Source organism: Canis lupus, chromosome 15 (assembly GCF_003254725.2).
Source record: "Canis lupus dingo isolate Sandy chromosome 15, ASM325472v2, whole genome shotgun sequence".
Lineage (NCBI taxonomy): Eukaryota > Metazoa > Chordata > Mammalia > Carnivora > Canidae > Canis > Canis lupus.
In genome coordinates, this window is record NC_064257.1 from 48,597,823 (window position 1) to 48,623,623 (window position 25,801).

Genomic DNA, 25,801 nt, shown 5'->3' on the forward strand with positions numbered 1-25,801 from the left:
AATACATCACATTTACAAATGGTACAATTTTTTTTCTATTTAAAACTGGTCTACAGTTAAAACATTTAAGTAGAGATTAGGAATTAAAATGGATTTTGAGCGGCAATTTGCAACTGCTGCACTTTTATAATAGAGATATCACAACTGAGTTAGGATCTAGTCTAAAATAAAAACAAAAATATACCATAATAACATAACTTACTTATCCTTACATAGTATCTTTATAAATGCTTGACTCATTTATTTAACTATGTAAATATGTTCTTTAAATTCTCAAAAGCTTGAAAGTAAACTCTGATCTTCAGTTGCAAAGACCTACCCAAATCAAAACTTCAAAGACTTAAAAGTATAATTACTGACTCTATTGCTAGATCCAGTACATGTTCAAGTAGAGAAGTTTAGCTCTATAACTTCCACCCCTCAACCTAAACCTCCAAGTCACTTGTCAGTTAAAGGTTGGGCGATTTATTGACCGCCTCTGGATGCATACTGTCAGTGCTGAAGGAAATATGAGAGAGGGTTGTCGCTACTGTTCTGGAGCTCATTGATAATGACATACCTGCCTCTGTCACCCATTACCCATACTACAAACTACTTAGACCTAACTGAAAAATCAATAGCCTACTTGCACTGGTTCCTGTGGCTGCCTCCTTTGATTGTCAGCTCCTGTCTAGGGTCAGCACTTACATGAAAGGGGCTGTGACTGCCTGATGCTTTCAGGACAACCTAACGATATGAAACTAGCCAACAGAACAGTAAATTCTGTCTCCCTGCCCTCCTCATCAATTAGGCTTTGACTAGGCTTGCCTGTAGAAACCTGACCTTTTAAGTTTAGGTGAATATGGACTAGCTGAACACACCATTGCCCTCAGCACTGAGCCAGGAAATCTACTGACAGGTTAAACAAAACAGAAGGTTGTAACTGTCATAATTTGCATTGCACTTTCACGCCAACAAGGGTGTTATCAGTAGGGGCAAGCCCTGGAACACACAACTCCAGCACCCTTAAGCCACACTACTCATAAATTTTCAAGTGAAGTGAGATAAAACATAAATTCACAAATAGCCATGCATTTCTCATCGCTTAGACTTTTAGGTTTGCACTTTGCAAACCCACATAGTGTCCATCAACAACTCTTTCAGTGGTCACCCGGCACTCCTACTGCATTTAACGAGGGACTTCCAGTGAACACAAGATAGAAGTAAAAATAACTCAACTATGCCAATTGAAAAGATATTTTAGAGAGAATTCATAACACAGGAGACATACTAACCTACATCTAGAAATAAGAATAATTAGATCTCAATATACTGTCTCTTTCCTACCTCATGTCCCTCCCTCCAAAAACATCCACAAGCTTAGAAAATAGTAAGTTATCACAACAGTGAAGGGAAGTGTTGAAATTATTTCCTACCATGCTTCTCTGATACAGCATCTTTTACAGTTTGAGAGAAAACTAAGAACATCTGTAAAATAAAAGATGTTAACACTTTTATGCTTGTCAAATCATCTGATGAAAACATGTGAAAAGCATGAGAAAGTAGTATAAAACTTTACTTACTATCATGACTTGTGTTTTGAAAACCATTTCCCTGCTTGGATCTATCTTTCAGCACAACATGAATATGGTAATATCATAGTTGCTCAGAATACTGTTTCTCTAAGGAGAAGACTGACCATTCCTTTTTTATTATTATTATTATTATTTTATTTTTGTAGTTAACTGTGAACTTGAACTTTATTTGGCTTCAAGAACTTTTACAGGATATCTAACCTTTATAAAAATGTCAGAAACACTGAAAGTCCATTCAACATTTTAAGAAAAAAAAAATCCCTGCTAATCTTATGTACAGCTTTAAACAGATATTACTTTTCTATATATGCAATACACATGCTTGCTTCTTTTTCCTATTTTTTTAAAACATTATTTATTTATTTATTCATGACAGAGAGAGAGAGAGAGAGAGAGAGGCAGAGACACAGGCAGAGGGAGAAGCAGGCTCCATGCAGGGAGCCCAACATGGGACTGGATCCCAGGTCTCCAGGATCACAACCTGGGCTGAAGGCAGCGCTAAACCACTGAGCCACCTGGGCTGCCCTCTTTTTCCTATTTTTATTAACCAACTCCTATCAAGCAATAATTAGGACTGGAAATTATTCCATTTTGCTATTCCAAGTTGCTATTTGGTTGTCCCTCAAAACCATCTCCAATCTATCATTTGCAGTTTTTTTCCTGAAGACTAAAATATGGGTGGCACATAACCATTTGTAAGCTTTTTCCTTTCTGCAATTTTTTTCATGTTAAAAACTTTCATATATCTATATTAGAGCAGAACTGGAAGCCTAAATTCTTGCAGAAAGATTTCTGATTTGAAATCAACTGATAAAGATATAAACAATAGCTTAAATCATGTTACTGTATGAAGTTAGAGATTTTTTTATCTTGAGGAGGTAGAAAAAGACCTAATCCATCCCCTCCAATTTAAGAATTGAGAAAATAGTGAGTAGAGATAATGACTCGATCAAGGTCACTTAAAAGTTTGTAGCCAACCGAAGACAAAAATTCAGTGCTTTAGTCCCCCTAGACTATTGCTCCTTAAATGCTATCAAACTGCCTCTCTTTATCTTATCTATCTAGGTAAGTTACGTGACAGCAATGACCTTACATATTTTAAAAAATACACAGCTTTGTATCATTCGTTTCTAATTGATGTTGTAATTTATAGAAAGTTTTTACTAATTTCCAGAAGAGATTAGATTTGTAGAACATTTAGCCAACAAAGTACCATAGAACAAATAACTATTAGAAATAGAAGATCTAATTAAGTATGGTTGGAACCCTGTACTTACCTAATTTGATGATTAACTATGCATCTGGTAGCCTTTCAGGTCCTTTGTGTGTACCTATCTGATAGCAAAGTGAAAGGGCATGGATAGTGTCTGGTCCCAGCAAGCAAATCATTTGGAAACAGTCATAGCTATAGATCAAAGATTTTTCACTCTATCCAGGCTGATTTAAACCTACCAACCCAGGTTTTGTCTTCAGACAAAACCAGTCAGAAAATAAAAGAATGACTCTTTAGGATCCAAAGATAATAAGGGAAGATAGAAAGGAAAAATTCAGAAAAGAAACAGGCTGGCAGAACCTTGATATACATAGGCCAAGACAGCTGTTTTATATCCTAGCTTGATTTCACATGGTTAAAGGAAAAGTTTCCATTCCTTAGATCATCAAATATTATTTCATTTATACTACACAGATGTCTTCTATACATAGATTGGAACCAATGAAGAATTTTTGTTGTTGTTGTTTAACCACTACAAGGAATCAGAGAGACCTCTCAGCACATCACTTTTACTGTAATTCACAATGTTTGAAGGAAGGAACAAGCTAGGTTTTTAACATTTCCATTAAAAATAAGACAAAGTCCATTAAAAGTCTCCTGTAATCACAGCAAAAGAATGATGTCAAATTACCTCGACTAGTAACAATATAAATGGAGTGCTGTAGAACCAATATATTTTAAAATAAACTAAGATGTTTAAAAAAGCTAGTTTTCCTAAAGTATAATACAAAACTATCCATGTGACATGCTTAACTGATCATTTTAAACACAGATCCACAAAATGTCTCATAGGACCTGAAAAAAATTCAGAACACAATGCCAAGTCTTATATTTTGAACTAAGCACAGCTCAGAACTAGCATAATCTACATCCCTAATCTCAATCATCTGTTACATAAATGTTTGGCACTGATCGCAAAGGAAAACAGAAATGGGAATGGGGCTGGCTCTAAGATCACAAGAAACATATTCTACATGTGAGTCTGTAGTAGTATGTTATTAAACAAAGGATATCACACCTTCTTTAAACCACAAAATTTAAGGTCTTGAATTAAATGGAAACCAAAAGTTTTGATTTATTTAGCATCAAGTTCAATATTGACTAATCCTGATTTTCCTATTTCTGGAATTGATATTAAAAAACCAGACACAAATAATAATCCATAAATTATATAATCATTCCTTAAATAGTTAAGAGTTGGTTCTACTAAAAGTACGTTCTTATTTGTTGAAGATTATAATGAGTTATGAAAGCCAAAGTTATTTGTCAGGTGAAATTTCATATTTACCTCATAGTATATTAGCAAGTTCAAACTGAGGAAGGAAGGAAGGAAGGAAAGAAGGAAGGAAGGAAGGAAGGAAGGAAGGAAGGAAGGAAGGAAGGAACGAAGGAACGAAGGAAGGAACAAAGGAGGGAAGGAGGGAGACAGGACACGATCTTATTTGTTCTAACTTTTCAGAACTTGTTTAATTATACATGAAAATAAAAGAATGCAATTATTACCACACAAAATGTATACATTTAAAATGAGAAAAAGCTAAATGATTTACTGGTAAGACCAAATGATCTATCCCAACATAAGGGAGAATACAGTAAGTTCAATGAACCACCTTCTGAGAAATGCTTACTACATTAACTACTATTATTTTCTTAATATTTCATATCCTAGCTCAATAATAGAACAGTATTTACTTTTCAGTTAGGCTAAAAGCTGCTTCTTTCCATTTTCCTGAGTATGATTTCTTTGCTGTATAATTATACATCTTGGTGAGATCAAATTATGGATAGCTTAATAAGGTACTCATATATACAACCGTTATTCAACTTGGGAGAAAACATGAACATATATTGTGCTCTTCAATTTTTCTCATCCTACAAACTATAAGAATTAGACTTGTAAAAGATGTGAATGTAAAAACAATACCTCTATCTATCTATCTATCTATCTATCTATCTATCTATCTATCATCTATCTATGTAATCCAAGGTTACCTAACGAATTCAAAAGGCCCACAATACAATAATCAAAGGCATGTAAAAGATTTATTTTCTAATACATTTCGATAGGCTTACTATGCAAAATTAAAGTTATTGCCTTTACCTGACAGAACATTATCTTAAATTCAAACTGTACAAATTGAGAACAATACCCTTGGGTCACCAATCAAAGAGATTACAAGGTTTTTGTTTTTGTTTTTGAAAGCTATTTTGTAAGGGGGAAAAACAAAAACAACTTGTTTCAGCAGCATGACTGACCATTTAAAACGGGCACTACAGTGAACTGTTCAAAGAAAACATTCAATTACTGATTATTCTCTAGATTGATTCCAGAATAGTAATTATTGATAGCTTAGAAAGAATGCCTATGATACCTCAGTTTTGGAAATTAGATAATTTCACAGAGCGCAAAAGAGAATGCGGTTTTACTTTGACTTTTAATATGATGAGAAGTTTTTAAAAGCTTTTTAAATTATAATTACTTCAATAAAATCACATCAACTAATATACAAACAAATTATGTTTGGGTTATTTACTTTTCTTTCTGTTTTTACTAGAATCATTTTTAAATTCAGGGAATGTAACAGTTGTTTATTTCTCCATTTATATTTTGACCAAAAATTATTTTTTCTTAAAAAAAATCAAGCATTTTTATAAATACATTGAAAAGATTAAGTATGTACAAACCAAAAAATTTAGCAAATGCATAGATGTTTCAATATTAGATCTTAGAGGATAAGAGTATACACACACAAACAAACAGGTTCTTTGTTTTTGTCTAAATCCTTCAGAGAGTTGTTTTCTTTTTACAGTCAATAATCTGATTATTTTTTGAATACTTCCTAAAATGTCTTTCTGGAAAAGAAAACTATATAATCTAAAATCTGTATACTCTTTGGCAGAGATTATTATAATACTGTATGCCATGTCTATAGAGAATAATGAATATCTTTTAAGGCTCGGTGATATGATAAAGTTAAAAAATGCACTGAAGTTTAACTTAGTAAACATATTTTTAAGTAAAGATCAGCAAAAAATAAAACAGTTTAAGGATTCCGTATTCTCTGGAAATGTAAACAGGATTATATCTGTCAGATGTACAGAAGCTCTGACTTCAGCCATTAGTTTGGTTTTGCTCCTGAGAAACACAACATGAACTACTGAATCATTTCTTTTCAAATCCATACATTCCCTGAAGCAGTTCAGGCTTCATCAGCAGTGCAGGAATGTTTTAAAATGACAGGCAAAGAGCATTCGTTCTCTTTTTTCTCTCATACTGTTTTCCTATAAATGGAAGACAGGGTTCTCTTCTCAAAGCACTTAAGCTGAGGCTGTTTAAGTCAATTGCTGTAGGAAAATACGACTGAATTCTCTATGCAAGAAAGTATCACAATTGGATTATTTTTTTTTTCAGGAAAAACTTTGAGAAAATCAAGTATTGTATTACTATCTTAGAATAACATATTGTAAAATTAGCATTCTATTAATTTCCTATTATTCTTTAGTTATAAATATTTTCAATTTAAGTGTTCTGCTAATATATCACCTTATTTTAGCACCAAATAATACCCAGTTCTGCTTTTACTTTTAAATATAAAAAGGCCCTCAGATTAAGATATACCAATTTTGGTTTTGAAAATCTTATTTGTATATACAGTTAACTTTTATTTCCAAGTTTCTGTACTGAAAAGCATTTCGTTGCCAGAGGACATTCAGTTAATAATTAAAAGTTTATTTGCTCATGATCAATTAAAGAGAGGATGTAATATATAATCTGGCAATTCTTCTGGAGCTTAAGCATTCACAAATTTTCAAACCCTAGTATACTAATTGCTATACCTTGACTCAATTTTATTTTAAGGAAATGGAAAACTTTAAGGGTAAAATTCAAACATACACATTTTAGCTTATACTAAGTAAAAACACCCCTACCTTAGTATTATTGTGCATTCTCATAAAATGCTCCTCAAGTAACTATGGTAAAGGTAAAACCTAGAGAAGTCTGAAGGTTAATGGAGTGCATGAAATCCCAAACAAAAAAATTCAAATCACACCCTGAGTGTCCTCCTCCTCTCTTTTGGAATGTCTGTAGTGAGCCCAACATCACAGGTCTGGGCAGAAGCATGCTGATGTTGGCACTGCCTAAACCAAACAAACAAGATGTTTAACAGTCAAATAAAATGTCCTGCAGCCTCCCTAATGAATTTGTCAAGGACCATCAGATTTCTCTCCCCCTCTTTTGCCTCATTAACTCAAGTATGATGAGACGGATTATAACAAGAGAATACAGATCAATCGGTCTGAAGACTTGAAGTGGCTTTTAGCCTCTAGAGTTTCTTTCTCTCCCTTGGTCTCCTTTAATAGAATACGGTATCTCCTGCAGAAGGGGCTGCCACTTCGTTTTAATACACCATCAAGGAGCTGCTGATGGACTTCTATACTAACATACATAAAAGCAGAGGTGACAGGGGCTCTTCAATTACAGCCTCCTCGGATACCGTTTCCCCCTTCAATTATTCAGCCAGAGGAAGAGCGGATCCGCAAACACACAGCTGAAGCAGCTCTTAGGGCAGAGGCGGCCGAGCGAGCGGGTGGGGGAGGGGGAAGCAACTGGCAGGAGCGGGCATTATTTGCTCGAAGTGTTTAAGTTTATTGCTCGAATGATGTTTCTAATTAGTACCCCGGCAATAAATTAAAGTCGCCTTTGTTTAACTGATTTATTATTTACTACAGCATCTACCTTAGACAGGGTAAATTGGTAATGAATTGTTTTTAAATCAAAACATTTGTAACGTTTTATCATCCCTCAGCCTCCGTGTGCAGACGTGGGGAAACCCGGGGCCGAGGGTGCCACGGGCCCTGGAGGCGCTCGCCGGGGCCGGGGAAGCGGAGGGGCGGGCGTCGGGAGCGCGGCGCGGGGGCCGCGGGGGCCGCGGGGCCTTGGCCTGGGCCTGGGCCGCCCGCCCGGGGCGGAGGGCGCTGGGCGCCTGCCCGCGGGCCTGGGGTGGCGGCGCCGTCCCCCCGGGACCTCCTGCGAGCGCTCCCAGGCGCGTCGCGGGCCGGCCGGGTGCACGCGCAAGGCCTGCCCGGCTCGAGGAGGCGGCGGGCAGCGGGAGGGCCCGGGGCGGGCGGGGGGCGCACCCTCTGCCCCCGACGCGAGTCTCCGCCCAGGAACTGCCCCCGGGAGAAGCTGCGACCGACCCTCTCCGGCCGGTCGCACCGCTCGCCGGCGAGGAGCCCCTCCCGCCGGGCGAGGTTTCCCAGAGCGCCAGCCTGACCTCGCGGCGTGGGCCGGGCTACCCACGGGCTCGGGGCTTCCCACTCGTGCAAGCCCGAGCCGCCGCGGCCCGCCTTCCGGGATGCAGGCTGCGGCCGCCCCAGCTCCCCGCCACTGAAGGAGAAGCCGACGAAAGCTCTGCGCCGAGCTTGGGGTGTGCTTACTTCCGACCGTGCTCCCCACTCCTGGCCACTGAAGACATAGTCTACACAAAATCCGACTTGGATTTTAAAAAGCCAACCCGTTCTTTAGAAGGGGCGTGACATGGTATCTGTGGTCCGCTCCAGACATCTAAGAAGGAACCAAGAGGTCCAAGTGTCTGACATCAAGTAGGTGGAGAGAAATAAACTTTCCCTATGCAACTGAATCCAGGTTGACCCGGTCCAGCTTTTAAGAAGGCACCGCAAGTCCTCCCAAGGGGTTTTGCAAAAGCCGCAGGCACACCGGGTTTTGCAAAAGGAAGTCTTTGCCCAGATGGCTTCATTGATTTTTATTTCTTATGTCATTATCAGAGAATACAATGTCCAAAATCTATCTAAAAATAATTCCATCTACTTGATTTGTCTTAAAAAGACTCAGTATCCAGACACCTGAGATTCAAACATAAACCCTCAATACTAAGCAAATCAGAAACACTGGTACAGCTTCTTTCATCCAAAAGTAGGGAAAGGCTACAAGGGGTACAGCTTGAAAGTATAACACATATACTAAAAGCACATGCATGAGTTTCACTGAAATGCCAAGGGAGGAGTGAAGCCATCTGTGTAATCAATAACAGGATAGTTATAGATTTTTGCAGCAGTGAAGTCTTTTAAAAGCAACAGTCAATTATGAAAATAAAATCATTTTACAAGTGAAACTCTGTACTGCCTCAGAGTGTATTCAAAATTAGATTTACAACATTTAACATTTTAAGAAAACTTGGGTTTACTTTTACTTCTCTTCATTTTTGTTGTTTAAAACAATTTTAGTGGCTTATGTTAAAAGTATGTCCAGAAATATTCTACCATATATAGAGTAGCATTCTTTCTCAGAACTTAAACCTATTTTCTCTCTAATAGCTAGTCTTCTTAATAAAGAAATAGCATAAAATATAGCTGAATCTTAATTATGAAGTAATTATCAAACAAGGTGCTTGCACTATTTTTACCCTGCTCCAGTTTTTCAACAGCTTATGGAAATTACTGAAAAGAGATTTATATTCATAAACCTTCACCCCATATCCACTCCACCACACAGCCCAACTGGTGCACACATACTGCTCTGGCTTTTGGCAACAATGGGAAAGAAGGGGAAGACAAGGGAGGAAGACTTTGCCAAAGGAGAAAATCTAGAAAAAATGTAGGTTCTTTCCCAGATTCCCCTTCTTCCTTCTATTTGCTTTCAAGCAAAAATAGTTTTGTCAGAGTTTGCACCTTCTGCACAATATTGGTAGGGGGGAAAAAAGTGAATCTTTCTCAACCACTGCTACTCTCTCGTGCGTTATTCCAGCCATCTCCAGGAAGTCCCTTCTATATAGACTCTCTTTTTCTTCCTTGCAACTGATAAGAGGAGAGGATAAAGAAGAAGGGGGCTGTAAAATATGGGTGAGCATTTGACTTCTACTATCTCCTCCTATTTTCTTACTTCTCTCTTACCCCCTTTCTTTATCAAGTGCAGCGGTGGCTGCTACTGTCTGCCAAGCATGCCTGTCTTCTCTCTGGGATTGGCTAAAGCACTGACAGCTCGGAAAGCGATTGTAGGAACTGAAGCTCCACCCCCCTCATGATGGCCCTGGACCATTCATAAACTAAATAACTCCAGGAAACAGCAAGGCAGAGAGAGAGAGAGAGAGAGAGAGAGAGAGAGAGAGAGAGAGAAGAAGAAGAAGAAGAAGAAGGAGGAGGAGGAGGAGGAGGAGGAGGAGGAGGAGGAGGAGGAGGAGGAGGAGGAGGGGGGGGAGGAGGAGAGAAAGGGAGAGAGAGAGAAAAGGAGGGAGGAGAGAGAAAAAGAGGGAGGGCGAGGGAAAAGGAGAGAGACGTCGGAGGGGAGGAGGGAGAGACGACTCAGAAAGTGGAATCTGCACAAGCAACCTAAAGGGGGAGGAGAAGAAAAACCCTTGAATCCTTATAACTAAACCCCAGATGCAACGCAAGCAACGACTTCGTCACACTAGAATAGATTCTGTGAGGGCCAAAATTATAAATTACGAAGCAGAAATGAATATCAAACAACTTCCAGCGGTTTGCACCTAGAGAAAGACAAGAAGCAACCACTGCAAACAAACAAACCCAGTCCAAACAACGCCTCCAGTAGGAAAAGAGGAAAACCGCTACAACACGACCCCCTGAGAAGAGAGCAGACCGTCAAGCTGAGAGCGCAGGGCGTCTGCAAACCTCCAAGTGTGCCTCGGACAGAGCTGCACGTCGCTGCTCTCAGGACCTTAATTACGGCCTTCACCTTCCATTTGGGGGAGGGTGAGGAGAAAGGCACTCACCTACGCTGAGTGAAGAAGTCGTACCAGCGTGGGAGAGAAGTTTAAGAATGAAACACTGAATGTTTCGCTTTTATTTTTAAATTTACTTTGGCACTTAAAAGACCTCATTTCCAGATTTCTGGGCCATCTCGGCTGTAGACATCTAAGCCTAACCTCTTGGTAACCTGAATTTTTCTCTCGGCCCCTCTCCTCCCCCCTCCCCTTCATCTCTCTCACAGCACATCTTTATTTTACATATCAAGCAAAAAGGTCCCAGCAGGTACTTTTCTTCTTCAAAGATTGCCATTCCCCCTTATTTCGGGAAAAGAAAAAAGGTTTCTAAAGAGGGGAAAGAAAAAGCAAGGCGGCTGTCGCAGCAGCCGGTCAGTCCAGGTGGAAAACAAGAGTGAAAGTGGGGCTCAGGGGAAGCGCGACGCCTCTTTCGCCAGCCGCAGGGCCACCACCACTGCGTGAGCCTTGGATCCCTCAACGTACTGCGAGACGCCGGTGTACAGCCCGGACCTGTGCCCCAACATGATCGCCGCTCAGGCCAAGCTGGTTTACCAGCTCAATAAATACTACACCGAGCGCTGCCAAGCACGCAAGGCGGCCATCGCCAAGACCATCCGAGAGGTCTGTAAGGTGGTCTCGGACGTGCTCAAGGAAGTGGAGGTACAGGAGCCTCGCTTCATCAGCTCCCTGAGCGAGATCGATGCCCGCTACGAGGGGCTGGAGGTCATCTCGCCCACAGAATTCGAGGTGGTGCTCTACCTAAACCAGATGGGCGTCTTCAACTTCGTGGACGACGGCTCCCTGCCCGGCTGCGCAGTGCTCAAACTGAGTGATGGGCGGAAGCGGAGCATGTCTCTCTGGGTCGAGTTCATCACAGCGTCCGGCTACCTCTCGGCGCGTAAGATCCGCTCACGCTTCCAGACCCTGGTGGCTCAGGCGGTGGACAAGTGCAGCTACCGGGATGTGGTCAAGATGATCGCAGACACCAGCGAGGTCAAGTTGCGCATCAGGGAGCGCTATGTGGTGCAGATCACTCCCGCGTTCAAGTGCACCGGTATCTGGCCTCGCAGCGCGGCACAGTGGCCTATGCCCCACATCCCCTGGCCTGGCCCCAATCGGGTGGCGGAGGTCAAGGCCGAAGGGTTCAACTTGCTGTCCAAGGAGTGCTACTCCCTGACCGGCAAGCAGAGCTCTGCGGAGAGCGATGCCTGGGTGCTACAGTTCGGGGAGGCGGAGAACCGCCTGCTGATGGGCGGCTGCCGAAACAAGTGTCTGTCGGTGCTGAAGACGCTGCGGGACCGCCACCTGGAGCTGCCAGGCCAGCCGCTCAATAACTACCACATGAAGACGCTGCTGCTGTACGAGTGCGAGAAACACCCGCGGGAGACGGACTGGGACGAGGCGTGCCTAGGCGATCGGCTCAACGGCATCCTGCTGCAGCTCATCTCCTGCCTGCAGTGCCGCCGCTGCCCTCACTACTTTCTGCCCAACCTCGACCTCTTCCAGGGCAAGCCCCATTCGGCCCTGGAGAGCGCTGCCAAGCAGACCTGGAGGTTGGCCAGGGAAATTCTCACCAATCCCAAAAGCCTGGACAAACTATAGGGTGCTGGGGACTGCTTGAAAAGCGACACAGACCGGAATGCTCTCTAACACACAACACACACAACTCAGCGACCAACAGCAGAAACTCCGGACACAAACTTTTATGTAAGCCACCTGAAAGAAACAGGAAGCAGGCACAAGACCTTCGTTAATTAACAAGCAAACAAAAAGAGAGCAGACCAACCAACCAAAATAAATCACATTCTTGCACAAAAGTGATCGTTTTTCTTCCAAACAATGTGAATTTAAAAGGTCACACAAAAGAAGCAATCGGGCTTTGCCACCACAAAATGAAACCCAAGGTACATTTTCAAATCAATGTATAGTAGTTTCTCCTCTTTTCCTTCGCTCCCTTTCTCCTTTCTCCTCTCTCATCTTCTTTCTTTCCCTCTCCCTCTCCCTCTCATTTCATTTTGTTTTGGGTTGCCTGAATGTTGTCACCAAGTGAGAAAAAGTATTTAATTATATGTAAAATTTCTCTTTTAAAAAAAGTTTTGCTGATGTTAAATGTATCTCAGTGCCAATGTCAGATTGTGCCCCTCCCTTTCTTGCACCTCTACCCTCACCCTAAGCAGTCTTGTTGAAAACAGTAATAAAAATATTACTTTACATTGTAATTGACTGTGGATTGTTCTTAAATGAAGGCAGGGGAGATCACAATTTATAATTTACAATGTAAAGATGTGAACTTCAGGAACTAAATGCAAAGCTTTCACTGGAACTCTAATTTGCAAAACTTACAAATATAGTCCTTTTTTTTTAATTTTTTTGCCAATTTAAGCATACAAGTCCCCCCCCCATATTTGGAAAAGAGAAAGTATTAATTTTACTCGGCTATAATATTTTATTTGTTCTGTAAATTTTGAAGTTTAAAGTAATATCTTTGTTCACACTTGAAAAAAAGATTTTGATCTTTATGTTTAAGATAGAAAAAAATTATTTCACTTAAAAATTAAGAGATTTGCTTTCCTTTGCCGTAATTTTAAAAAATCCACTCCGAGTCTGAAAAATAAAGGCAATCTTCATGGATATTTTCTGAATAGTTAACATGATTGGTTGATACTTTTCTTTCAATTATTTGTCCTCTTCGAGATTAAATAATGAAAACTTATCAATTAAATCAACCATACCAAAAAGGGAAAAAAAATGGTTATAGCAACATTCCTTTTTCCCAGCAAACGGTGATATGAACAATCCAGATTTATAAACTACTTCAATTTTTTAAGGTTTAGTTACAAATGACATAACTATGATCATTTTTTAAATCAAATTCCCAGAATTATTTCAGAAGGTGCTTATAGATAATTGAAACAAGAAAGGTTTTGATACCATTTTTATAACTAAAGAAAATTAGTTTCAAGAATTTACAAACAGCAAAAGTATATTATTCCTGCTTTTCTAAGTTAACAATCCAATGTACTTATTTCAACACTTCAACTAATTAACAAAGATTTCTTTTTAATACAAGGAAATAAATGAATAAAAATAAAATAATTAGTAAAACTGAAAGTATCCTAAAGGAACTGGTTTGGTTTGTCTTCTTCATATTGTCTTTAGTATACTCCATTAGATATGCTAATGATGAGGCACAGGTAGAGAATACATGTCAGATATTACCCTTTAATACTTAAAATTTATTCTTTGAATTACTCAGCTTTTAATTTTTTGAAAAATCCATGAATGAGATATGTAGACAAAAATGTTCTAAAAAGGAATTTTAAAGATCTGAGGAAGAAGTTTGTGTCGGGGAGGGAGTGTATGGACGGATGATCCACAGGACAGCATAGATGGATGAGAAACAAGAAAGGTACTGAGGGATCTGATGTCTAGTTCACTTGACAAAAGAGGCTTCAGTTCTCAGATTCCTTGGTAAAAATTCCAGTAAAAATAGTTTTGTTTTAGAAATATAAACTTTGATCTTATCAGTTCTGAAATAATCTCTACTCTTTCAACCTACACTGTATCTTTTTCTGATCTCTCTTCCTGTAGATGTAAAACAAACTCACTGTAATACTAAGTGGTTCAGACAAATATACTGATTTTTTTAAATAATAAAAATGAACTACTCTCTGGGGAAAATGTTCTGATTTTTAGGAACATTTTCAAAGCAAGTAGTAGGTGCTCACATTGACAAAGAAATGATTTAAGAGCACGGTGTTTAGTTTAAAAGATAAAAATGACATCTTAAAAATGACCTTTTTTTTTTTCTTATGCATGCAAGTATTTACAGCGTTAGACACTATCTCCCTCCAAAGATCCCAGGAAGAAGTCTTTAAGTTCTGACAAGAACAACAATTCCCCAAATTCAGTATTTTGCCCCTACCTCATTTAATGCAGGTATCACCAACAAAAAAAAGAAAAGCACAACACAAGTATCCTCATTTACAAAATACCTTAAGCCCAATGTCTATACAAAATAAAAAATTCTTCCAGTAACTGAAAAATTTTAAGAATGATTTTAAATTAGCAAAACTTTGATTTCTGTAACATTAGGCAGGTTGCAGTGTACAAGACAAATGCTGTAATTAGGCTAAAAGATCTTTGTATTACACAAGTAGTAGGGGAAAAATAAATTTAATGATGCTCCACAGAATAAAATCAGAGAGAAATAAAGGGTATAACTTCTCTCAAAGAGAGTAAATAACTGTAAAGAGCCTTACTGCAAAGACTGGCAGAGATCCTAATCTTGAGAACAATTATATTAGGCACCTTTAAATTACATTATATTTTAGATTCTATGCCGCATATGTCCAAAAGCATAATAGAATATTCTGAATTAAATTTTAGCCTCTCAAACATACAAAGTACCATAAATTAGAGAGTGTAGGTAATTTTGGTTACCTTCATTTCCTAAAGAAATGAAAATACAATTTCAGACATTACAGCCAGGTAACAAAGTAGGAAATTTTTCCAGTTGATGTAATTTCACAATTAAAGTTTTCTCTACAGTGAATTAGCTGAATTATTGAGATCAAAACAGTTCCAACACAGCCTTCCTTTCATACAGCCTACCAAATCCTATCTTAAAAAAGGCAGCAATTCTGAAATGAAGTGCTAGAAACACAAGTAAGACAAGGGATGATTTGTTTGTAAAGTTTTAAATAAAATTGTAACATTTTCATCAATGATTGCTTTGAAATACTTCTAAATCACTAAAATTTAATAATTCACATGATTACAAAACCAAAGAATTTCCCACCAATAAACTCAAAATATGTGTGTACAAACCAGCTATCAGACTATAAAATAAATAATTCCATTTTTAAGCCACTTCTCTTCTACAGGTTGCTTATTTTGCTCCTTTTAAAAGAGACTGTTTCCTATCAGAACAAATTCTACCATTCACTTTCATGAAATAAACCTAGCTTTGGCTTTATGGCTGTGCCACAAATGTTTCTTAGTAAAATAAAGTTGCCAAGGTCTAAGAAGTAATCAGAAATACATTTTAAAGGGGAAATTACATTTTCATTTAAGAATAGGAAATTATGCAGTGCCTTGTAAAATCGACTATAGGTAATGGGAAACAGAGGTATCACACACACACAAGACATGCTTGCGTGCACAACAGAGTAGTAAGTCATGAGGACAAAGCAAGGAGAGTGATATATTGGTATTATATCCAGAAAATATAAAGGCTAAACAAAATAATTCCACCCTCAACCTCACTGAATTTTGTAGCTTAATTCACCCTGGACCCTTTGTGGCAAAATATATTTATGGACGATATTCCCTGTGGTTCTCCTCCAACCCCAGAATGAGCTAATGATAAACGCAATTAAGTGGAAATTGTTTTTGAATCTAAATGAACTTCAATAATCTAACTAGCTGGTAAGGGAATCATAAGCTAAAGAAGATCGCTGCCTTGCATATAGGCAGAAGCAATTCAGCAAGAAATTCAAACGAAGTCTGTCAGATTTTATCAGTGCCAATACTACCCAACAGCAGCCCACCATCCCATCAAAAGAAAAGAAAGCTTAAAAGGGAAACCCACTCCTCATCTTCTCACCTTGGGGTCGATTTTCTTGAAGTTAGAGTCCTCTTCATCCACCTCAAAATAGAGTTCGGAGGAGGTGACAGAAAGAGTGCCCTTTACTACAATAGAGGGGGCCACAAGCTGAGCCGGTGTGCTCAGGCTAACAGGACCTGCCAAAAGCAAAAGACAAGCCACACAAATTGGAATGACATTTTTCAAAAAAATCTAATAGATTCAAGCAGAAATTTTATTTTTAAATTATCACCTCTAGCACCAAACTGTCTGCCAGATTGTCTACACTTAGAAATTCTGTGAACCCCAAATCTTCCTCTGAAAATGCAGAGTTATTAGGATTCTCCTACTAAGAGATTTATAGTAGAAGGTTCATGGTAACAGTAAACTAGGCTGCAATTATTTTACAGGGAGTCTGCAAAGCTTTGGTCTAATCTCCTAGTAAGAAGGTGGCTCTGCCTAAATAAGTCCTTCCACATTCCATTTAGAAAACAAGCCCCAGGCTATCAAACAACATGGAACAACCACCAGGAGCAAAGAAGACTCAATAGGCTTCCAAGGCCAGAGGTTAGCTTAGTTTGGCTGAAGCATGATTACAAAAAAAGATCACTAGCTTATTAGTGAAGTGAGAAACGTTACACCATATTCTCTGATAAAGATTTTGTGCCAGGTTGACACAAAACCTCTTCTATAACAACTTTACCCCATGAAAGATTGGTAAAAATACTTCTTTTCTAAGCCTGCCTTTCCACTGTTAAATATTGTTCAATGCTTCCAAATCTAATATTAGTGTAGTTCAGGGACTCTGGGAGTAAACAGCTGGAGGGTGGGTTTCCAAGTGAATGAATTTTTATTGGAATAATCAAATCTCCACAGGGCTTATCAAAGAGACAAATCAGCCTGCTACTGAAAACAATAGATTCACTACAAATAGAACAGCATAAAGTATATTAAAGCTAAACCTAAAATAAAGGACTAAAAATAATAATTGCATATATATATAATATATATAAATAAATAAATATATATATTTATGTAGAAAGACAAAGAGTAAGAATTTGAAATCCCATGCCAGTTCTTGACTGTACAAATCCTATAAGTGAAGAAAACAGCAAAAGAAGATTGGCACTTATAGTTCTGAATTAATATAGTGCCTATAAACATGGTACACCTATTCAGGTAATCAATGGGTGAATAAGTGTTTCAAAATTCAGATGAATCGACATTTCCATCGATTGTTAGAGGATGCTGGTCCTTAATCTCACATCAATCTTAATGTGTGCCAGTAGGACAATAGAAGGGATGCTCTGTGGAGATCAGAGCAGGTTTTGCCCTCTATTCCCAATGTACAAATACATTGTGTTTGCAGATGGGCAGCAGATAGCTGCAGAACAGCCATGATTTCCCAAAGCTCATCCCTATAAATGGATGAAATAAGCAGCTATGTGTTCTTTTGCTGTCTCCTTTGCCCTCTGTACATTAGCATGTAATCCTGAGAAGAAATAACATTTTTTCAATCACTCTCAGACATTCAATTACAGGGTAAGCAGACAGCTGCAGGAGCTAGGGCAGCCCAGGTCCTACAGAAGACCCCTGACAATTTCCACTTCATTTCTAACCCACACCACTTTATTAGTGTGGATTACTTCTTAATCCTATTGCCATTGTCAAGATTATATAATTAAACTCCCCTTTCACCTCTATTACTGTATGCATGTATTACTAGTAGCAAGAACAGAAGCAAAAAAAAAAAAAAAAAAAAAGGAGGAAATGGGTAAATAGATATGAAGGAAAATGCTAGAGAATCCTACTGTCTGCCTACTCTTTACACCCAGCCCCAAACCCTTAACAGTGTGCTCCAATTAATTTTATTTTACTTTCTAGAGAGGTTTATGGTCATCAGAGAAGATACCATCCTCTATTTTTGCTTTTCATTATAATTCACTGCATTATAATTCACAGGTTGCAATATATCAATAAATGAACAATTCCTGATGCCTTTTCTCTTAAATTAAAATTATCAAAATAGAAGATCGTATAATTTTCACCTACGGAAATTGTAGAATCCTTCACACTTTGCTCCTGGAGGGAGAGAGCCATAGGCATTAAAGAAAAAAGGCATTTAATGAATGACTAAAATTTCAGGCTAAACAAGAGAATTTTTCCCATAAGGGAAGTAAAACTGAAAATCTGCAGAGTGCAAATCAAAATTCCTACATCAGGTAAAATATGTGGATCCTGTAAAAAGCCACAGCATTCTTGGAATGGATTTTTTTGAGAGAGCTAAATGGATATGCAGCATGTTCACTAAGACCTCTATATCAAAGCAAATAGCTCATCTGCCTCCAAGCTTTATTTACAAAACAATTGGCAAAATTTTACTTATAGCTCTCATTTTACAGAGATTAGGTAAACTCCCATGGGTGAAGCAATTTTGTTAATGCTGCTTTTAAACTTTTTTCCTGTATAGTGAAAATTATTCATAAAAGAAAAAGATGAGGAAGGTAAAGAAACTGAAAAGAATGGGGAAAAAAGGGGGAAACAGTGTTGAAGATTAGGGTGAAAATGTTTGGAAGAACAAAAACAATCTTTATGTAAAGTAACTGTAGGTGTGTAAACTTGGTAGTCCTAGCGGTTACAGATGAAAAAGTAAGTAATTAGATGCTTATTAGCCCAGAGCTAGCTGAAATATCCACACAACCACTGAATTTACCAGCGAGATTCTCTAAATCTTTCTCATCCACGGATGACAGAGTATCGTCGTCGCCTTCCAGGAGGATCTCGTTTTCTGAGTTCTGATTTCCTAAAGCCTGACTCTTGATGGACTGTTTTCCTTTAGCGAGGATATCTTCATCTGCAGCTGAAATGAAAAGGAAACAAAGCTGTCCATCAGCTCCGAGGAAGAGTACTTTGGCAGAGGGGCAGGGAAGTGAGGTAAGGATAGGTGGCCAAAGATGGTCAATCATTTTTACAGAGAGTCATCCACTGTGGGAAAGTGACTGGGATGGCACACATGTTCCTTCTGACAAACGTGATTCCCCAAGCCTAGTCTAATGTTACCTTGAACAAGCACCCTAATCCCATTAAATCTGACCCTTGCACCGCTCACCAAACCATTTATTTACTTACAGTTAGGGCAAGAGAGGGTTCAAAGGCAGCACATTTTGGGGAAATTAGCAGGAAAAATCAGAACCCAGTTTTGGAAACAATACCTACTTGATACTGAGAAATAAGAAAGGCTGGTCATTCCTGCAAATAATGATTATACTGACAAAATATTATGAGATGGTCAGGGAGCGTGGAAAGAAATTTAGACGTAAGAAGGGTCAGAGCTAAGAGGGATCCAAAGCCAATGAGGATATAAGCCCAATACTGAAGCCACAGCTGACATCAAAAAAGCTATAACTCCAATCCTCCCTCCTGCCTTCATGTTGCCCTTGCCCACATTTCACCCCACCCGGACCCCCACGTCAGCCTTTATATAAATATCCAAGAGTAAGACACTGTGGAAATTAAGTGGCGGCTCAAACACTACCTCCTCCGTGTGTTTAAACTAAAAGGCTAAGACACCCCGGGGGCAAACATAACAGAAAGCTTGGGAGGAGAGGTGTCTGAGCAGTCTTACAGGGCCTGAACTGGAGCAGCCTGTGGGGAGCAGCAACACCAGACTCTCACCATTGTGAAAAGGCAGTCAGAAAGGAGAAGAAAGAGGAAAACGATACACCAAATCTAGGAAACGAAGAAGCTCTGTGGAGCACCTACAGCCAACAACTGAACCAAAAAGAGGAGCAAAGGTGCAGCTGAATGGAGAAAACACTGAAACTCAAAATTCTGCCTTCAAAACCCTGTATTCCTCCCCAGGGTAACTCCCACTGCTTTGAGCAGCTTTCTCCTTCTGAAATACATAAAAACAGATACTAAATCCTGGATTGTAATTTTTAAAAACTCACAGCGGTTATGTAAGGAAAAGTTTAGAATCTTTGCTGCACTACTGATATTCCCGGGTTTCCAGCTAGGGAAATCCAGGAGGCAAAGCACCTGATCCACCCAGGCAGTAGCTATTGATATGGAAATCAGAAGGCTAGCGAGGCTTTTTGCTCCACTGCAGTTTCTGCCTAGGCATTAGGGCCCAAACCCAGAAAGGATACTGTCTGCAGTAACATGACTAATATTTATCTATATAATTTTTTCTAAATAAACTACATGTATGGTATTGAATGTTTTGATGAATCAAAGCTTCATTGATTTTAATAGGTAGGATTATGGATAACAAAAGCAAAAGTTTATTTTTATCATATTTATTGTGAGTTCACAATGTATATCATTTATGTACAATACTAATGACGCTACTTTAAAAGAAAATAGTGGTTTCATATTAAGTAGGGAAGTCATGGGAAGAAACTCTCTATATTTAGCTTTAAATACCCTCCATGGGTAAATCAAATTTTATTTTCCTTCATACCCACAAATAACAAGCATAGTGTGCCATACACATATGAGAGTCTCAATAAATATTTTTTAAAAATTAAAAGTATCTAACTAAAATGCCTTTATTTTTTAAGCCACAAAGAAATATACCAAAAACCCCCTAATTTTTTGGAAAATAGCATTAAGTTGTTATATAATTGTTTATATTTCATATATTTGTATTTCCTTACTAATGAAATCAATAAACACTCGCCTGAACCCAAACAAGATGTTTTCCAGTTTACTATCAATGTTACTAAAAATAAATTGGTCACTGAGATAGACAAGATAAATCACTATCTTCTAATTTTCTTATAAAGCAAATCATGATAAATTAACAATTGCCAATCAGATATTACTACAAAATCAATGCTACATTCTCTTTTTCTAGATTTGCAGTTCCTTCTTCAATGCATTAATAATATTACTAGCAATAATAGTGCTAATACTGGAATAACACTTAACATGTGCCGGGGAATGTTCAAAACACTTTACTTATTTAATTCATATAATTCTCATAAACCCCTGCTAATTTCACCTTTTCAGATGGATAAACAGGCTCAGAGAGGCTATATAATTTGCCCGACACAACACAGCTAGTGAAAAGTAGAGTCAGGATTGAAATCCAAGCATTAAGGTACCAGTATCTTAACCACTATACAAATATCAGTGTATACATAATTTATAAATTAGTTTAGTAATTCTTGTTTCTCATAGTTCCCTCTTTCAACTTAACCTTTAAAAAACGGTTAAGTGAAAATTATAATAAATACAAAAATATTAATTTCCAAACCTAAATTTGATGAGCATATGACAAACACATCAGAAAACAACCAAATCCAATATCTTGTTCATTACTATATGATTATTACCATACATGTCCTGAAGTACACGTAAACCAAGCTTACTTTGGGGGTCGGGGGATAGGGAGGAAAAAAGCCCTCTAATCTGCAAACATTTACAAAAAATGAGAGTAGCCAAGTAGCAATATGCAGTGGTTTAAAATAACTCAGTAAATGAATTCATTCATTTAAATGACCACAAAATATAATTTGTTATCCCATCCAACTGGAACTTAAAATTTTTTTAATATGTTCTCATCATACTGACATATACTAAAACAAAATAACTTTTGAATTAAATAAAATTTTATGAAAAATTTTTGAAGTACTATAAGTCTACTATATGCATACAAACACCCACTTTAATTTATTTATTTACTTATTTTTACAAGCTCAGATTCTGGAATTGTTCAACCTCAACTGAAAAACCTCTTGTCATGGAAAATATGCAGCTTACTGATATTTAGAATGGTTTTCCTGTAATTAACTCCCCCTTGAGGATTTTAAGTTAGCAGCAGTAAAATTACCAACAGTACTCTAACACACACCACATGCGCTGGTGTTCAATTCTCAGTGGTCTAATAGCTCTCTGTTAAAGAACTTTTTTTTTTGTTTCAAAATTAGAACAAAACTATCCCAAGCATAAAATAAAAGATAATTATCATGTTTATATGTGCTGGGGAAAGTGTATTTTTAACTTCTGTTTGCCTTACTTCAATCAATCATTAAAACCAGTACCAACTGTTTTGATATTTTTTGTGAGTATATTCCACACTAGTATGAAAAGTTTAATTGGATGAAGTTAGAATACACTTCTGGTTCCATTTCAAAGCTTAATTCAGATCTTTGTGGCTAATAAAATTATTACCAAACATGATAACAATTTAAATTTTTCATTTCACTACTAACATTGCTTTCATGTAGTCTCACGTTTTATTCTGGTTTAATATTTACCCTAACTTGATAACTAAACTGCAATTGTTACATAAAACTGGAGAAATATGTCAAAAATGCTTTCTTTGAAACATGACTTGATTCACTGAAGCTAAGAGCAATGAGAGGGCTCAGAGAAAGACTGGTCCTCAAAATGTAAAGTTCAAGTTCTTTAGAGACTAGGCATGAGTTGATTTACCTATGCAACACAAACTAGCTAAGTAAAATTAAAACAAATAGAATACAGAAAACTATTCCACCTATGACATATAATCCCCTTTAAAAGGCCACTGTACCAGTGAAATAGAATCAACAATACTCCGTATTACAGTAAAAGAAGTTTATATATTAAGAATTAACCATTTAAAAAAATTACTACTGGAATAACAAAATGACCTTAAATGTAAAAAAAAAAAAATGAATATGGGTATTCATTTATTGTGATTTGAAGTACCTATAACTGCTTATTCTGAACAAGACAATTAAGGAAAATCTTATACATAACTACTATCCCAAACTTTATGCAATTTCCAAAGGGGTCTAAGTCAAGACAATTTATTCTAGAAACATTAGTGAAACTACAAAATCATCTAATTAGGAGATTAAGAGAACAAGCCAAGCTCATCTCCTAATGATCATGGGTTCCTCAAAAGTTTTAGTTACAGAATCTAATATATGTTGATCCTAAAAAGGAAGCAAAAGTATCTGACATTGTTGAAGTTATGAGAGAATGGTATGATTTCGGATCTTTATATGATCTGTCATCCCAAGAAAACCAGATGAGTTACTTGTATCATTTGATATGATTACAAGATACTTCTGAAACTATATTAAATTTCCTTATATATTTCTATTAGTGAAATATATTTCTATTATTTCATCTACAAAATAAAAATCCATTGAATTCAATAGGATTCTACTGCTAAATTGTTTTATTATTTTATTTTATTTTATTATTTATTATTTTATTTTATTATTTATTTATTATTTTAACCAATCTTTCCACCAACTTAACATTTTTTACACAGCTTTAGTTTAAATGTAAAGTTTCCATTATATTTAACAATGAATTCTAGAAGACTGTATAGCATTTCAATACGAAAATCCTGATTAGTCAGTTAACCTGGGCTTTAGTCCAATATCTACCAAGAATTATGTGGCTTTTTGTTTCCTCAGTTTCCTTATAGATAAAGAATAAAGTTAGAATAGACTAGCCTTTGGTTCTTTCCACATCTAAAATGCTCTGATAATAAATAACTGACAAACTGGCCCCTGTGCATTAGGAGAATGTTACAAATCATTACAACTAATTTCTAATAAATTTAAACTATAAAATGCAAGAAAATGCCCTCAAGAATCAAGTACCCACCTTTGCTTGCTGCTAATTTCCATAAAGAATATTTGATAATAAGAGGAAGTATTAATTTTAATTTAAAAATATGACTTAGTTTCTGCAAAGTTAAAGAAATCTCCCATTACAAAATGACTTTTATAAATAACCACTTTGGAGGGTCTCTCTTTGAAAAATTACCTAAGGTCCTTTTCCCCAAGCAAGTTAATGTGAACTTGGGAAGGGCAATTAAATTGTCAGAATTAAAAAATTTGTTTTTAACTAGAAGGTAGCCAGAAGTAGAGTCATGGGGCTAGTATCGATTGCCCGAACAGAGAACATCACTCTTTAGGTATTTACTCTGCCACCTTTACACCAGAGGCTTTCCTTCAAATCAAATCAATCTATAAAAAAGATGGCTCTTACTACTAAAATACATAACTAATCTCCAACGGCATTTCTATTTAGATGTTTCCCTTTGATAACAATAACATAGTTCATGATGTTTTAAGATTATGCATTAAACAACATCCAGTCTCTTTAGTTAAATCAATTATAAATAAAGGTGAGAAGTCTTGAAAACAATCTAAAACTGACACTCTATCCTCAGTAATATCTATTTTAAATATTCAAATTCAACACTGAAGCATAGTATTTATCCGTGCTAAATTCTGTAATTTCAACTGTTTCTTGATCACATTAACTGTTTTGTTTCGCTAACTTGATTTTTAATGCTTATTTTCATTAGCTTATTTATTGTTATTAAGTTAAGGCTAAAGAACAAGAATTTCATAATTAACACAAAATTAAAATTGAGTGTCAACTACAAGATACTTTAATAAAATACTAAAAAATTAAGTTCTTGGCTTATATAATGAATTAGCATAAATTATGCTGACATGAAACTATACCATTGTATAATCTACATGCTGTGTTTGTAAATTGTCTAATAATTATTATTTAAAATTAAAAGTATATACAAAATATGACAAAAGACTTGTATCTTTTATCAAAAAGATGTTATACTAAATAGGACATATCTCCTTAATTGGCAGATCACTGAAGCACCTTCTACACGTTTAGTTTTTTAAAAAATAGATTTCAAGTTTAAATTTTTGTTTTTAATCTTTTGAAGTATTTTAAATACTAATCATTGTAAGATTCATGTAGAATATTGTCAAATAAGATGGAATTACATAAAATGCTTAATTTTACTTCTCTCTCTAAATGTAATAAATTAATATTATATTAACCTTTCAATTAGTATTTAGAGTAATTAGAGTGAAATCTGTTTCCATGCAGGATAAGAAAAAAGTCTTAAATGACAGTAAGCATTGCTAATAAATATTTTTTGGCCAGCTTCTTAGCGTTAAAAAAGTTCACATAAAAAAAAAAGTTCACATATTATTTTAAAAGGCAAAGTTTAATAATAGTAAAATCCAAATTTATTCATTATGAAAAATTCTGCAATTCCCAAAATGGTTGCATGTACTATTTTTGATAAAGATGGATGTTAATAAGCTGTATATTACATCTATACAACAAATTTTAAATCCAGTTACTAATGATTCTTTCGAATAAAAAATTTAGGCCTATGTATAATTTTAGAAAACAAGTCCCCCTCTCAAGGTATAAAAAAGGAAAAATTTTCATGAAAACATTTTTATTGTCACTGACAGACTTTAGGCTTCACAACTCAATGTTAAATGACAGTTTTGAAGACAGAAAGATACTTATTAAATTTTAAGTGCACATGGTAGCATCTGTTTCACTGAAAAGTATAAAACTGCAAAATTAAGCTGATTTTTTTCAATGTAAAAATCATTAGCCAAAAGGGGGTAAAAAAAGAAAGGAGAAAATAAATGTAACTCTAGAATCTATAGCACCACATAAAAAGCACATGAACCCTAAAAGCAAAAGTGGCCTAATTAATTCTACATCTTATTCTCCTTCCCCACCTCCTGTAGTTGAAGATGTAGGGCCCTCAGACTATTATTGCTTTTAGATCACTTTGTTATTGACTATTCTCTGTATGATCATTTATTTTAAAGGA

At 36.8% G+C, this 25,801-nt stretch overlaps 2 protein-coding genes across 14 annotated transcripts in view; one reads left to right on the top strand and one right to left on the bottom strand.

Moving 5' to 3' along the window:
- LRBA (LPS responsive beige-like anchor protein) overlaps nucleotides 1-25,801 on the bottom strand; it is a 728,875-nt gene that overhangs the window by 261,181 nt on the left and 441,893 nt on the right. For all 13 annotated transcript variants that reach the window (XM_025439493.3, XM_025439495.3, XM_025439499.3 and 10 more), the window contains 2 exons: nucleotides 18,890-19,036; nucleotides 16,198-16,334 (listed from right to left, as the gene is read on the bottom strand). In XM_025439493.3, the coding sequence (XP_025295278.1) occupies nucleotides 16,198-16,334; nucleotides 18,890-19,036 (284 nt within the window). The remainder of the gene's footprint in view (nucleotides 1-16,197; nucleotides 16,335-18,889; nucleotides 19,037-25,801) is intronic.
- On the top strand, nucleotides 10,062-12,808 carry MAB21L2 (mab-21 like 2). Its single transcript, XM_025439521.3, has one exon. The coding sequence runs from the start codon at nucleotides 11,112-11,114 to the stop codon at nucleotides 12,189-12,191; it is 1,080 nt and encodes a 359-aa protein (XP_025295306.1). The 5' UTR covers nucleotides 10,062-11,111; the 3' UTR covers nucleotides 12,192-12,808.

Coding starts and splice junctions, on each gene's coding strand:
- MAB21L2 (XM_025439521.3), top strand. CDS start 11,112: ATGATCGCCGCTCAGGCCAAGCTGGTTTACCAGCTCAATAAATACTAC.